General features: G+C 34.8%; 1 protein-coding gene across 2 annotated transcripts; it reads right to left on the bottom strand.

Annotated features, from left to right (window-relative positions):
• Window positions 1-479: 479 nt before the first annotated feature.
• LOC127934644 (ras-related protein Rab-27A-like) lies at window positions 480-15,305 on the bottom strand. 2 transcript variants are annotated; one of them, XM_052532158.1, is made up of 8 exons: window positions 15,130-15,282; window positions 14,753-14,934; window positions 7,516-7,688; window positions 4,454-4,539; window positions 4,258-4,361; window positions 3,474-3,597; window positions 1,665-1,870; window positions 480-1,525 (listed from the first exon to the last, which is right to left on the bottom strand). In XM_052532158.1, the coding sequence occupies exons 3-7, from the start codon at window positions 7,666-7,668 to the stop codon at window positions 1,669-1,671; spliced, it is 669 nt and encodes a 222-aa protein (XP_052388118.1). In that variant the 5' UTR covers window positions 7,669-7,688; window positions 14,753-14,934; window positions 15,130-15,282; the 3' UTR covers window positions 480-1,525; window positions 1,665-1,668. The 2 variants fall into 2 exon arrangements, with proteins under 2 accessions (XP_052388118.1, XP_052388119.1); XM_052532159.1 differs by lacking the exon at window positions 14,753-14,934 and having other exon boundaries at window positions 15,130-15,305.
• Window positions 15,306-15,688: the final 383 nt, after the last annotated feature.

The raw sequence follows: 15,688 nt of genomic DNA, 5'->3' as shown, positions 1-15,688 counted from the left end.
GAGAGAGTTTCTGTGGCTCAGTGGTAGAGCTTTCCGTTAGCAGCACAAAAGGTCATGGGTTCAATTCCCAGGTAGCATATATACTGGTAAAAAAAAAAAAAAAAAATTATAGCCAGATTGCACTGTAAGTTGCTTTGAATGAAAGCATCTGCTAAATACATAATATATGCACACGCATTTATTATTATTATTAATCAAGTAAGCAGAGAAAAAAAAAACGTAACAAGCAGCAAGGGATATGAAACATTCTATCCACCTATTCTTTTTGTTTTCTGTTATTCTGGTTGTCTTAGATGGAGACAAAAGGATAAAGATTGTAAGCGCATTGCTAAACTAAAAACAGAAGCTTTTAGTGAAGCAATCGATGCATTATGAAATAACAACAAAGCCAGGGTCATCTGAGTCTGCTGCAATTTCAGATTTCATCAGACACCAGTATTTCAACACGTCATCTGAAAAAAGTGCATGCCACAATATCATAATAAATAATAAAATAGATTTATTTTTTCAAATAGAGTTTCAGTATTTGGCACAAAGACAGTGTTTGGCACTGATTCAGTGTTACAGGCAATACAGTAGAATAAAGCACTTTGGAAATGATTCTGAAAACAAACCCAAAATGTCCACAGAAGATTAAAAACATTCACTCAAAACTCATCTGCTTTGCTTTTTGTTAGACTATAAAGAGACGAGATGAACAAAATCTACTGGCACTGTACAACCAATTATTTTTTTTTTTTTTTAAATATGACCATAGTTTATATTAGTAGTATAGATGTGGATATTTAATCTAAACTACATTCCAAATTAAATCCTGTGTTTAAATGCCAATAGATCTACGCAGAAAAACCACAACCAACACCTGGTGAATGTCTAAACAAACGTACAATACAAATCAACCACTAACCTACAAATGAATACAATAACAGCTAAATTCTTATTTTATTTGTCTCGGACATCTACACGACTACAGATAACACAGTAACACTTAAAGTGTTAACTAGTAACTAAAAAGTGTTAAATTCTACAAACTTGTTAAAAAGTGGCATAGAAGTGCTATTCACCATCAGTCCACTAGAGAGGGACAACCAGCACAAATTATCACAGGAGCAGATTTTAACCTTCATGCCATTTCCACTATAGATGGTTTTTTTGTTTTAGTTTTTGAGAAAGTGACAGGATCTTAATATTTTGCGTGTATATATGTGTGTGTGTGTTTAAAATATAAACATTTGAAACAAATATTTAAAAAATATCTAACTTTTTTTTCTTTCTTTTTTATCAGATTTTCTGTGATATAATGTGTTTTTTATTTAGAAATCAACACAAAACTCTAACAATCAGAGAACTGCAGTGATGCATGCATGGGTCTAGTTTTAATAATAGATGTGCACTAATAGTGAAACAGTGAGAGAAATCAAGCCCTAGAAACATCTGACGCATTAAGGCTTCTGAATGCAGGATTGGGTGTAAAGTGCTCTCAAAACATGAAGACTTGAATCTAGGTGGCTTCAGCCCATCCATTCTGAAAAACAACAACAACAGTTTAACACGTTGAGGGTCTCTTATCCTCTTTATCCACTGAATTAAACTGTAAACTAAACTAGTACTCATTAAAAGGATTCAGAGAGCCTCGGCTACGTCTTGAATGGAATGATTCTTACGGCATTAGCAGCCGCACTTGCTCTGCTCGGCGTCACGTGGCTCTGCCAGGTCGCTGGTGCTGTGGCCGTTGGTGCGAACCATCCCGTCAGGGATCCAGGATTTGTCCACACATCTCTCCATGCGCTTCATGATCAGATCCAGCAGGACCTCCACGGCACGACTCACGTTCTCACCGTTCGCAGCGCTCGTCTCGAAGTACGGGACTCTGGAAGAAGAGAATAAAACAGATTAGAACACAAACCACAATTCCAATAGAGTTTTGGGCACTAGCTAAACCATTAATGCAATACTCGATGCACAAAAATGTTGGGTAAAATAGTCAATTTATCATTAGCCAGCTGCTTTCACTGATGCATTTCATTTAGTACTAAGTATATTATTACACATCTCAGAATAATTTTCTTTTAAATGGCTGTAAATGATGCATGTGATAGAAGACAGCATTGGTTTGCTGCAGAACAGCCTCCGCACTCACTGATGAGCACTAAAATGTTGCCTACATAGGTGGCAGAAATCGGTCTCATAAACTTCAATTCACCTGCTTTTACATGCTTCTCTTGTGATCACATAAATACTCAGCTTATATAGTAAAAAAAAAAAAAAAATTAGTAGTTAAAATAAAATTCTAAGCATTTTTATATAGCTAGTAGTTAATTTTATTTTTTAATATTATTATTATTATTATTATTATATGATCAACTGCTTTGAGTTGCTACTTATATATATATATATATATATATATATATATATATATATATATATATATATAAAATATGTGTGTGTGTGTGTATATAAACACACACACACACACATACATGCATATATAATTTAAATTTAAAAAAAATTATTAATCATGTATAATATGATATCATTTATAATAATTAGTAGTAGTAATAGTATTAGAAAGTAAAAAAAAATTAATTGAATGGGAAAATTTGTTATATCTACACTTCCAGTATAGAAAGTCTGGAATAAAGAGGTCTCTTCTGCTCACCAGAGCTGCATTTACTTGATCGAAGATACAGTAAAATTGTGAAATACTATTATTTAAATTAACGGTTTTCTATGTGAATTTAGCTGAATTTTCAGCATCATTACTCCAGTCTTGATCGTCACATGATCCTTCAGAAATCATTTTCTGATAATCATCCATTTTTTTAATCAATGTTTGTACAAAGACACACCTGGATGAGTTTAGTTGTGAAGATCAGTCAACAGAATATAAACAATCTGATGACATTCAATGAGTCACTGCAAACTTACTGAGCAAATATTTTACCTGTCAATCTCGTAAGACCTAACGTGACAGAATCACTCTTCATATTAGCTGAGCAGAGCATTTTCATGTAATCACACTGAAGTATTCACGAGGCCGAAACCTTTTTAGTTGCCTCAAAAGACTGATTCTGTCTAAACTGAAGACTCACATGAACAGTCAATATTAGTTTTCAGCATACTTACCGCATCACATTTAACAAGAGCTGTCCTCATCTTAGGCAAACACACTACAAACACTGCCCTTAAAACAAACATCCTTAGAGTCGCCCGCACCCTGAGACACGCGAGAAGAGACTCCAACAAGCCAGTGAAACCCCTCACCTGTAATGTTATGCTAACAGTTCTACAGTAAATATACTGATATATGTCAGCACAATCTGATGACGTCACAACTATTCCTCAGCAGCTGAACTGAACTGAATGCTTTGAAACAATATTGAGGTATTGCCCTGATTTTCAGGGGCAGTTGAAGTCATCTTCAGAAACATACACGGACACAGGACCAGTCTCAGGGGAACGCCGTTTCTTACCCGTATTTCTCCGCCAGTTCCCGTGCATTCACCGCTTCCACCGCACGCTGGTCCTCAAGGTCTGACTTGTTTCCGCACAAGACGATGTCGGGATTCTCACAGTACGCGTGCGTCTGCAGCTGACCTGTCCCAGACATTACAGGAATAAATAATTCATTATTATTATTTTTTTAATTATTTATAATAATCAAGCAGCCTAGTGGTGTGCCTAACTATTAATAATAATAATAATAGTAATTATTATAATTTTTTTTTTTTGCTGTTAATATTTTTAGCTGAGCAATATGTCTAAACTGCTAGGCAAAAAATTTACTTGTTAATTTTAAATAAAAAAAAATATATATATATATTATACTGGCAAGCACTATGCTTGCTGCTGGTTTAAAATGAAAAAAATATTTAAAATAATATTAAATAATTATTTCAAAAATAATTTATGATTGTACAACCACTGTATCTACTATGTTATATATATATATATAAACAAATACTCTTATTTTATTTTAGCACAAGTAGTAGACCATGCTAGTTAAATAATAAAATGAAATACAAATAAAATAAAAAAATGAATTAATATATATATGTATATATATTTTTAGGTGCTATTTAAATATAAAAAAAAAAAAAAAAAGTTGTGGCAGGATAATTTGTGCCAAGACAGTCAAATACAATTTATGAACAAAATATACATGGAGCTGTTAATTAAAAATGGTAACAAAGAAATCTACATAATGAATAGCAACTGTATAGAAAAAAATGTTCATTACGGTGAATCTGGACTTACTCATCCAGTTCCGCACATCAAGGAAGCTCTGCTCATTCGTGAGGTCAAAGAGTAACAGGAAGCCCATGGCATCCCTGAAGAACGCTGTGGTCAAACTCCGAAATCTGCATTTAGAGGAGAAGGCAGAGAAAACATCACACGAACCCTCTCAGACTCAGATTTGAATGTTATAAAGCAGAGCTGGTCTGTGTCTGACCTCTCCTGTCCGGCCGTGTCCCACAGCTGAATGTGAATCCTCTGTCCTCTCCCGACTGTCCCATCAGGACCGTTGGATTTGTACACCTTAAAGGAGGACAGAAGACACCTGAGCCCCTAAAAGACTATGTTACTGTATAACCGTGCATTACAGTGCAACAAATTTCCTGCCCTTCTCTGCAGGCAGCATGAGGTTTGGTGCAAAACATGCCACCACAAAGCTGCATTGGTTTACACTGGAGTGGTTTGGTATATAGTTCCAGGAAACCTGAATGTACTTTTCACACAGTCAAACACACTTGATGACAGAGTGGCAAGCGTCTCGTTAGCAGCACGACCCTAAACCATCAGTGTTTGTTTGACGTCTTAAGTGCTCAAGTGTTTGTTCTTAAGGAGGGATCCCTGCTCTGTAAGGACATATGATCCTGCGTTCATCTTTCCATTAAAACACACACACTATCATAACTCCGCCTGCTGATGCAGTTTCCTCAAAACAAATGTTCAATCTGTTTTTGTTACCATGGCAACTGTTATTAGCATACAGTATTCAGTGGGGGGTGAAGTTCAGATACCCTGATAAAATATTACTCCAGTAAAAGTATTAAGTACTTGTTTGAAATATTATCTATACAAATATAGATACTGAATATCTATGTATCTATATTAATACATATCTATCTATCTATCTGTGAATACATATCTATCTATCTGAATATCCATCTATCTGAATATCAATCTATCTATCTATCTATCTATCTATCTATCTATCTGAATATCAATCTATCTATCTATCTGAATATCCATTAATCTGAATATCAATCTATCTATCTATCTATCTATCTATCTATCTATCTGAATATCAATCTATCTATCTATCTGAATATCAATCTATCTATCTATCTGAATATCAATCTATCTATCTGAATATCAATCTATCTATCTATCTGAATATCAATCTATCTATCTGAATATCTATCTATCTGTCTGAATATCAATCTATCTATCTGAATATCTATCTATCTGAATATCAATCTATCTATCTATCAATCCATCTATCTATCTATCTGAATATCAATCCATCTATCTGAATATCTATCTATCTGAATATCTATCTATCTGAATATCAATCTATCTATCTATCTGAATATCAATCTATCTATCTATCTGAATATCAATCTATCTATCTGAATATCAATCCATCTATCTATCTATCTGAATATCAATCCATCTATCTATCTATCTGAATATCAATCCATCTATCTGAATATCTATCTATCTGAATATCTATCTATCTATCTATCTGAATATCAATCCATCTGAATATCTATCTATCTATCTATCTATCAATCTATCTGAATATCTATCTATCTATCTGAATATCTATCTATCTATATCTGAATATCAATCTATCTATCTATCTGAATATCAATCCATCTATCTATCTATCTGAATATCAATCCATCTATCTATCTATCTGAATATCAATCCATCTATCTGAATATCTATCTATCTGAATATCTATCTATCTATCTATCTGAATATCAATCCATCTGAATATCTATCTATCTATCTATCTATCAATCTATCTGAATATCTATCTATCTATCTGAATATCTATCTATCTATATCTGAATATCAATCTATCTATCTATCTGAATATCAATCCATCTATCTGAATATCAATCCATCTATCTGAATATCAATCCATCTATCTGAATATCAATCCATCTATCTGAATATCAATCCATCTATCTGAATATCTATCTATCTGAATATCTCTATCTATCTGAATATCAATCTATCTATCTGAATATCAAGCTTTCTGAATATCAATCTATCTATCTATCTATCTATCTGAATATCAATCTATCTATCTGAATATCAATCCATCTATCTATCTATCTATCTGAATATCAATCCATCTATCTGAATATCTATCTATCTGAATATCAATCCATCTATCTGAATATCAATCCATCTATCTGAATATCAATCCATCTATCTGAATATCAATCCATCTGAATATCTATCTATCTATCTGAATATCAATCCATCTATCTGAATATCTATCTATCTGAATATCAATCCATCCATCTATCTGAATATCTATCTATCTGAATATCTATCTATCTATCTGAATATCAATCCATCTATCTGAATATCTATCTATCTGAATATCAATCCATCTATCTGAATATCAATCCATCTGAATATCTATCTATCTATCTATCTATCTGAATATCTATCTATCTGAATATCAATCTATCTGAATATCAATCCATCTATCTGAATATCAATCCATCTATCTGAATATCAATCCATCTATCTGAATATCAATCTATCTGAATATCAATCCATCTATCTGAATATATATCTATCTGAATATCAATCCATCCATCTATCTGAATATCAATCCATCTATCTATCTGAATATCAATCCATCTATCTATCTGAATATCAATCTATCTGAATATCAGTCTATCTATCTATTTATCTATCTATCTGAATATCTATATACATACCTAGCAAAGATATAAAGTCGACTCTTGTTGTAGCATGTTCCCAACAAATTAAGCAGCCTTAGGCATCGAACTGCTTTCAGGAAAACCATAATTACTCTGCGCACGTCTGTTTGCTTTTGCAGGCACACAGCATTCTGCGTGTGTTTTTCCTGCATCTAGTATTCATGACCATGTGCAAACGAACACTTGTATATCTGCCTGCATCTGTGGCTGCGATTTACACATGAATGGCTGCTCTTGACCTCTGGGCAAGTTTCCATGTGCAGGTACAAACTAAGCTGAACAGGACCATGGGATTTTACAGTCTGGTAAACCCCGACCGGGACTCCACAACAATAAACCTCTGTTACAAATCAACCAGGAAACATCTGAACCAGTGAGACTCGATCGCACTTTAAATACACCATCATAGTTGAACACTCATAAATAAATCAGTTAAAATGTCAGCATATAAAAACCAAGGCATGGAACTCTGCTTGTATACTGTACACTGGGGAAAACATCAATAAAATTCATGAACTTGTAATAAAATATCACTCACCACTCGTTTTTCTCTGAAGTCTATTCCAACTGTGGTGATGAATTTGGAGTTGAATTTGCCATCCGTGTACTGGTACAGGAAGCTGGTCTTTCCCACCCCAGAGTCCCCCAGCGCGAGGAACTTGATGAGGTAATCATAGTCCCCCTCGGACATACTGAGAGCTGAACAAGGACCTGTGATCAACAAACACATTAAAAAAAAGATATGGACTCACAATTCTGTTTTTTTTTCTCTGAATTCTAAGTTTAGATCTCAATTCAGATTTTTTTTCCACTCTGAATTCAGAGATAACAATCACAATTCTATTTCTGGTCACAGAATAAAAAATAAAAAGTTAATTTTAGTACTTAAACTAAAAAAAATAGAAATATCGCCTTGGTACCGAACCAGTTTAGATTTTATTTAAGCCAATGTTTAAAAATATATATGGATATATGAATGATTTTATATATAAAGAAAAGTACAGAAAGTATTCAGACCCTTAAATTTTTCACTGTTTATTGCAGCCATGTACACACAGCACCCAATATTGACAGAAAAACACAGTTGTTAACATTTTTGCAGATTTATAAAAAGTAAAAAATAATAAAAACTGAAATATCACATGGTCCTAAGTATTCAGACCTTTTGCCGTGACACTCATATATTTAACTCAGGTGCTGTCCATTTCTTCTGATCATCCTTGAGATGGTTTTACACCTTCATTTGAGTCCAGCTGTGTTTGATTATACATATTAGAGTTGATTAGGAGAGCCACACACCAGTCTATATAAGACCTTCCAGCTCACAGTGCATGTCAGAGCAAATGACAATCATGAGGTCAAAGGAACTGACTGAAGAGCTCAGAGACAGAGTTGTGGCAAGGCACAGATCTGGCCAAGGTTAAAAAAAACATTTCTGCTGCACTTAAAGCTGCGGTAGGTAACTTTTGACGCTGTAGCGGTTAATAAACAGAACTGCTTGCGTCTTGCGGAAGAACATCGTAGCCGGAACTACTTCTCTCTGTTTATGTCTATGAAGAATCACAAAGGTACTGGGTTACTCCGCCGCGGTACCCCCGAAGCAATCTAAAATAGTCCGAATATAAACACTTATTATAGGTGCACCCTAGTGATTCAGGACAAGCTAAAAACACGGTTTGGAAAATGGATTCATGGTGTACTCGCTTATTATATAAATTTTTCTACATTTTGAACACAAACAAAGTTACGGACCGCAGCTCTGATTGGTTGATTCTTACCGGGAGCGCATGACTTTCTGCAAATGGCAATAGGACACTGGGAGGAGCCAGAGGAGCTTGATTTTTACACAGATTATCTGTCTCATATTCTACTGTCAGGACGTAATGACAGGTTTAACAAATATGTAAAAAAATATTTTTTTTACAAAAGTTTCCTACAGCACCTTTAAGGTTCCCAAGAGCACAGTGGCCTCCATAATCCTTAAAAGGAAAACGTTTGGGACGACCAAAACACTTTCTAGAGCTAGCTGTCCGGCCAAACTGAGCTATTGGAGGATTCTCTGGTCTTTTTGGCATTAATTCTTAGCCAGTGGTCACCAACTTTTTCAAGCCTAAGATCACATCCAAAATCCAAATGTAGACCAAGATCTACCACTTCCCAAAAAATATGAAAAAACAAGATCACAATGTTAAGTTCTACTTTGACATTCAACTTACTTTGAACGAAGATTGCTCTTTAGCGTGTGTGTATCTTTGAAATTGGGGTGGATTGTGTTGTGGTGCCCCTCCACTTTACCCCTTTTGCTAGCGCAACAGCCTGGTGACAAATCAGGCAAGTTTTTTTGTCCTTAACTATGGTGAATAGAAAATCATGTTCACATTCTACATGAAAATGATGTGTTTTTGCATTTTCTGTTGTGCCGGTTGTGCCTTAGCCATCGTTAGCTTGCTTGCGTATCGTTAGCTTGAAGTGAACATAGTAGCGTGAAGTGACTGAGCTGTAAAACCTTTACTAAATACTGAGCAAAGGGTCTGAATGCTTAGGGACAAGGGATTTTTCAGTTTTTCTTTTTTAATAAATGTGCAAAAATGTCAATTCTGTGTTTTTATGTCAATATGGGGTGATGTGTGTGTACATTTAGGGGAAAAAATTAACTTAAATGATTTTAGCAAATGGCTGCAATATAATAGAGTGAAATATAAAGGGGGTCTGAATATTTTCAGTACCCACTGTGTGTGTGTGTATATATATATATAGTTTAAGTTAACATTAATAACCCTGACACAATCACTCTTACAAACAAAACACTACCAACAACAACTACCAACAACACTACCAACAAAACTTTTTCACAAATTAACTTCCACAGCAAGGCAGGATAAATCCAGGTTCATGCTGACTTTAGAAAGAAAACCGAAATGAACCCATTAATATATACAATCCAACCAGAGCAGCAGTTAACCAGCATTTCGGTTAAAATGAAGAAAGACAGCTATTTTAGTGATGCAACAGTGCTAATCCAGTAACAGGAAACAAAAAGAAGAATTTGAGACTATTGCTAAAGTGTTGCATTTCTATTCCTGAACAGTAAATATTCTTCTGAAACCTATTTTGTCATTGATCATGAAGTCCATAAATACTGGAGTCTAAATGAGGAAACATAGCAGCTTTTCATACTTGAATGCATTCACATAACAGCTTTTATTTCCCCCTCACATTTCTCAACTCAAGTTTTTTTTTTTTTTACTGCGGCTACAATACAGAGACTTTCATCAGTTAAAAATTAAGCGTTAAACTCAGAGGATGCACTCGAGACAATCATTATCTGTCATTTTAGGCTTTGCAATGCTGTCATGCTCTACTTTTATCTGTCAGTAAAGTACCGTAATGCTTGGTACTAAAGCATTTTTATTTTTAGACATTCTGTGGAAAGAGCTTACGTCAAGTCTGATGAAGCACAATGTTTCTTTTCATTTTTGTTTCTGCTCTCACATTGTGAAGAAGTCAATGTTTTGTAATCTGGTCTCTATATTTAAAAAAAAGACACAAAACCTCACTTTAAGTCCTGAAAATTACAGTAAGTTTTTACAGCACATCTCACAAAATCAATGAAAGCTTCTCAAAGAAAGCTCAAAGAAGTATGAGAGCTTCTAAACCTGCTCTATGATTTCATAATGTCTGGATACACATCTTGTCTTGACACGTTCACAGAGTTAGGGAGAGGAAAGTGTCCCTTGATGGCTCAGCTGTAGCTCTGAGTTTCTCAGACCGCATTAAAGCAGATCATATGGTGGATGGTGGAAAACAAACATGTTTGAAAAATAAAAATTACATATGCTTTTACATATTATATTATTGCGGAAGTCTCTTCTGCTCAACCAGGCTGCATGTACTTGATAAAAATAAAATAAAAACTAATTTCATTAAATATTATTATCATTTAAAATAGCTGTTTTCTATTGTAATACGGTGTGCAATGTAATTTATTTCTGATGCACAGATGTATTTTCAGCATCATTATTACTCCAGTCTTCAGTGTCACATGATCTTCAGAAATTGTTTTATATAAATTATTTATTTATGTATATAGATTAGAAAAAGCACATGCATCACCACAAGCCTGTGCAGCTATTTTAATGAGAGTTTTCCTGCCTTCACGGCTGAACTAAAGTCAACAGAGTTACAAGTATTGCAGTAAATCTTTCCATTGTCTCAGGAACAAGATTACCCAGAATGCATTTCAGTGTTTAGCACAGATGAAATCAGTCACTTCATTATGTCGTGTCTGAGAGGAAATGTTCAGTGTGTTTGTCTAGAAGTTTTGCACTCTATTGTTATCTTACACCATCTATACACCAGAACTTATAATTGTCATGAAACAGATAGATAGATAGATAGATAGATAGATAGATATGTTTTTAACAATGATAATAATCAGAAGTGTATCTTGAGCAGTTAATCATCATATTATTCTGAATTCTGAAGATCATGTGACACTGAAGACTGCAGGAATAATGTGAAAATACAGCGGTGCATCATAGAAATAAATTATACTTTACTATATAATCACATAGAAAACAGTTATTTTAAATTGTAATAATATTTCACATTTGTTACTGTATTTTTGATCAAATAAATGCAGCTCTGGTGAGCAGAAGAGACTTCATTAAAAAATAATAATAATAATAATAATAATAATAATAATAATAATTGACCCCTTAAATTTCAAACAGCAAACAATTTAATTGTAGAAAATAAGATGGAATTAAAATCGGCGAAGTTACTTATTTAACAGCATTAACTTATTTCGCACAAACACGAGAAGTGTATTATTCATTAATATACATTTACTGGTAGTCTGAAATGACCACTTCTGACAAACCGAGCATCTCAGTTAAATATCTCAGGGCAATATCATCCAATGCTTTTAGATTAACATTACAACAATCTGTTAGATAATAACACTTTCACTTCTGCATGATTCCAGCGCTCAAAAGACTACAAAAACAGAATTCATGAAGCTTGATTTTAAGTGCATGCAACAGCTGATCTTCTTGATCACAAAATCACATTTTTATGAGGACAAATCTCCTCAACTTTAAGACTCTTGTTGTAAAAGGATCAAACCTAGATTTATGTTTAGCAACTCCTAAACACAACATTCCCTTCTGCTTCACTGTTTTTCCGTACATACTACAGCGACAGGAAAATAACTTGAAATCAGATGCTCGTAAAGAGAAAGTGCACCAATTTACAAAAAATGTACGCATGAGCACACAAACCCAGTGTTAGATACAAGCGGCGAGTGTTCGGCTGCATCATCTGACACATCTGAGATGGTCATCTGACACAACATGAACTTCTGAAGACTTCAGTTAGACACATCTAAATTTAACTGGCTTTCACTTGCTTTAACAATCACTAGCCGTGTGCAAGAGCTCAACCAAATGCCTGAGCTTTGAGTTCAGCTTCCTGTCCATCCAAAACAGCCCCGAGGAAGACGAGGAGAAACACTTTATCAGACATTCCCAGCAGAGCACCACCCTGGGCGGCACGCCAACGCTAGCGGATTCAGGAGCCAACACACACTTCTGCATTTCACACCAGAAGTCAAGCTCTGACAAGCTGGGTTTCTTCTCTCGTCCACTTCCCTCTTCTCAAGCTATATGTGTGAAACACAAAACGGCCATGCAGACCTAAAAACAACTCATTACCTTTGACCTGATGCGAGAAACATTACAAGACCACGTTTTCAATTGAGCAATAACCCTTCAGTTATGCATGAATGATGCATACAGAAAAATAAATATTATGTTGAAATAGTCAAATCAGCTCAGAAAGATTATATTTTCAGGCTGAAAGCACATGAACAACACCATAAAGTGGTAATTTTAGACTTATTTTAGGGCATATCGATGAGAAAACATGGCGGTCTCAATGGATGCAGTGTCAGTAAATTTGTTCAAATTAAAGATATTTTTGTTTTATTTATAATAAAACTAGCCTAGTTGCGTGCACAATATACAACAGCATTTATCAATTATTATCGGTTTACAGCACCTTCATAACATTTAAAATGTTAAAAACACAGCTTATCTTACGAATCTGAAATCTCACAAATCTGTTTTGTTGTTTTTTGACATGGGAATAAAAATAAAAAAGGTAACTGCAACATTTTATTTCACAATTGTGAGTTTATATCTCGTAATTCAAACTTTTCTTTACATATTTATATCTTGTAATTCTCAGAAAAAAAACTGAGATATAAAAGTCTTAAATTGTAAGATGTTAACTCGCAAACTCTTAATTGTCAGAAGTCTGAATAGATAGATATAAATTTGCCATTGCAAAAAAAATAAAAATAATAATAATAATAATTCAAGCTCGTTTCTGCCATTGAATAAAATTTTTAAAAAAAGGTAACTTTCATACCAAAGTCAGGATTATTTTTTTGTATGTGGTTGAAAAAAAGTTCACACACATTTCTACATTTATTCCTTAATAATAAAAATTGTTTGGTTTTTTTCAAGAAAAAAAAAAATGGCTTTTGTGCGTTTTTGATATCTCAATGCTGACTCTATATTTTTATAAGCCTGGACTGTGAGATATAAAGTCACAATAATTTTTTTTTTTTACCCAAGCTAGAAACAAGCTTCCACAGATAACGGTGTCTGTGATGCAAATTGTACTGATAAGACTTCATCCTGACCACTGCAGATGTGTGAAATAAAATGACCATCCAATGGGCTGAAAACATTCTTCATTAACTAAATAACATCCCATATCAGTTTTGCCACTGTGTGGAAAAGCAACAGAGTGATTTTAGCCATAGCGAGCATAAACCGACACACTACAGTCCCATTGACAGCTTAATAAAGACTCTTTTTGGGCTTTCAGAAGAATGTGGACCATAAGATTTGGCTCATCTAATACCCATCAGCTGGTGCTCATGTGCTCTCGGCATCCTGTCATGTGACCCCCGATTCCCAGCCCTGCTTAAATCACACACACACACACACACACACACTCGAGTCTATGTTCATATAAATCACTTTCTCTAGAACAGACAGGAAAAAGCGATAAGGGCATTTAAATGATCTGAGCTCTGGAAAGTTCTTCTCAGGAGAGATTTCTCTCCGGAGATAGTTAAAGGAATAATTAAAACCCCAAATCTCTCATTCTCATGTTCCAAATGATTTTCCATGCAACACAAATCAAAATGTTTTGCACAGTCTTCTAACTATTCTTTTCCATGCAATCAAAGTGTACAGGGATGCAAAGCTCCCAAAACACAGACTTGCGCACTATATTCCCAGTCTTCTGAAGTTTAATGACATGTTTGCATGTGACACCGACTGATATTCAAGTCAATATAAATAAAATGTATTGAAAAGCTGTCTCAAATTACATTGCATTTATTAAAATGTCAGATTAAGGCATTATTAGTTTATGAATGCAACTGGTGACAAATCGTCATTGTAGTTTGACGTGAAAGACATCTGATCAAGTTACCTTTGAATTGCATCGATATAAACATGACAATCACAGATTTGGGAAGACATGAGATGAAAAACTCATTTTTGCGAGTGGAAATGTTCCATGAAATCTCAAACTTAAGGCAAAATTTTACAAAGAGTGTCAAATTCACACCATTGTGATTGTGAATAGTGTCACAAACATATGTCTTACAAGCTACTTTTACAGTATTCCCCCAGTTAAGCAAGAAAGAAATGAAATTTGATCATTCACAAGGGGGAAAGATCCCAAAACCAGACCTTCCTGACAGGTAAGCAGATCTGGGAGTGAAGCCAGGTGAGGCTGGTAAACTCTCAGGTAACTTCTTCTTTTTCTGATCAGATTGAAGTCACAGTCGTATTGAGATGATTAGATGTGATCCAGGATTGAGACACGTGTGTGTGTACAGATACACAAACCCCTGAACAACAGCTGTCTCTCACTAAACACACACACGTTTAGAGAGACACACAATATATGTAAGATGTATATGAGCGGAATGTCGCATATTATACACGACTGCATTATAAAAACGCCAAAATGAAAGGGTTAATTAAATGAACGCGTTGAGAAGATATTACCAAACTGTTAACATCACATGCATTTAAAAAAAATTTACAGAAACATTCGCACTTACCGACTGAGTTTTCTGAACGTTTGCTGATCTCTTTTTTGGATCTCTCTCCAGAGAATATCAAACCGAGTGAGAACAAGGACAAGTGTGTGGCACTTTTCGAAGCGATGGACACTTTGTTTCCTAAAGTTGCTCCCGCACCCACATGAAGCCCCAGTGCGTGCACGCGCCTGTTAGTGACGCAATACTTCCCGTGCTCCGCTTATGAATATTAATTAGGCAGCGCTGACGTTTCTTAAAGTCCTTTCTGGAGAGACCACCGTGAAAGTAACGTAATTAATAATCATGAGCCCAGCCTCCACCATGCAAATCGTCTGCCTCTCAGCCAATCAGGAAGGATTGTCGGTTGAGCGTCACGTTGCGTGCTTAATATTCATGAGCTAAGCATTCGCCATAGTAGGATGAGTTCCTTTGCACAAATTCTTCTCTCGAGAACGCACGAAAAAAGCTTTACATTGATTTAACTAGTAGTTTCTGCATATTTTAATGTTGTAAATTAGGCACAAATTGTGCAACAGGTTGAGCTCTTTCAAAGCTGTAAGTGAGTGTGTACTGACATCTG

The sequence above is a fragment of the Carassius gibelio genome, chromosome A18, assembly GCF_023724105.1.
Source record: "Carassius gibelio isolate Cgi1373 ecotype wild population from Czech Republic chromosome A18, carGib1.2-hapl.c, whole genome shotgun sequence".
In the NCBI taxonomy this organism is placed as follows: domain Eukaryota; kingdom Metazoa; phylum Chordata; class Actinopteri; order Cypriniformes; family Cyprinidae; genus Carassius; species Carassius gibelio.
This window is presented reverse-complemented; position numbering and strand designations above follow the sequence as displayed.

Excerpts from the sequence above, each read along its gene's own strand:
- LOC127934644 (XM_052532159.1), bottom strand. The coding sequence starts at position 7,668 with ATGTCCGAGGGGGACTATGATTACCTCATCAAGTTCCTCGCGCTGGGG. Across the intron at positions 3,598-4,257 it reads TGATGTGCGGAACTGGATGA|GTCAGCTGCAGACGCACGCG; the intron begins GTAAGTCCAGAT and ends TGTCTGGGACAG. Across the intron at positions 1,871-3,473 it reads GAACTGGCGGAGAAATACGG|AGTCCCGTACTTCGAGACGA; the intron begins GTAAGAAACGGC and ends CTCTTCTTCCAG.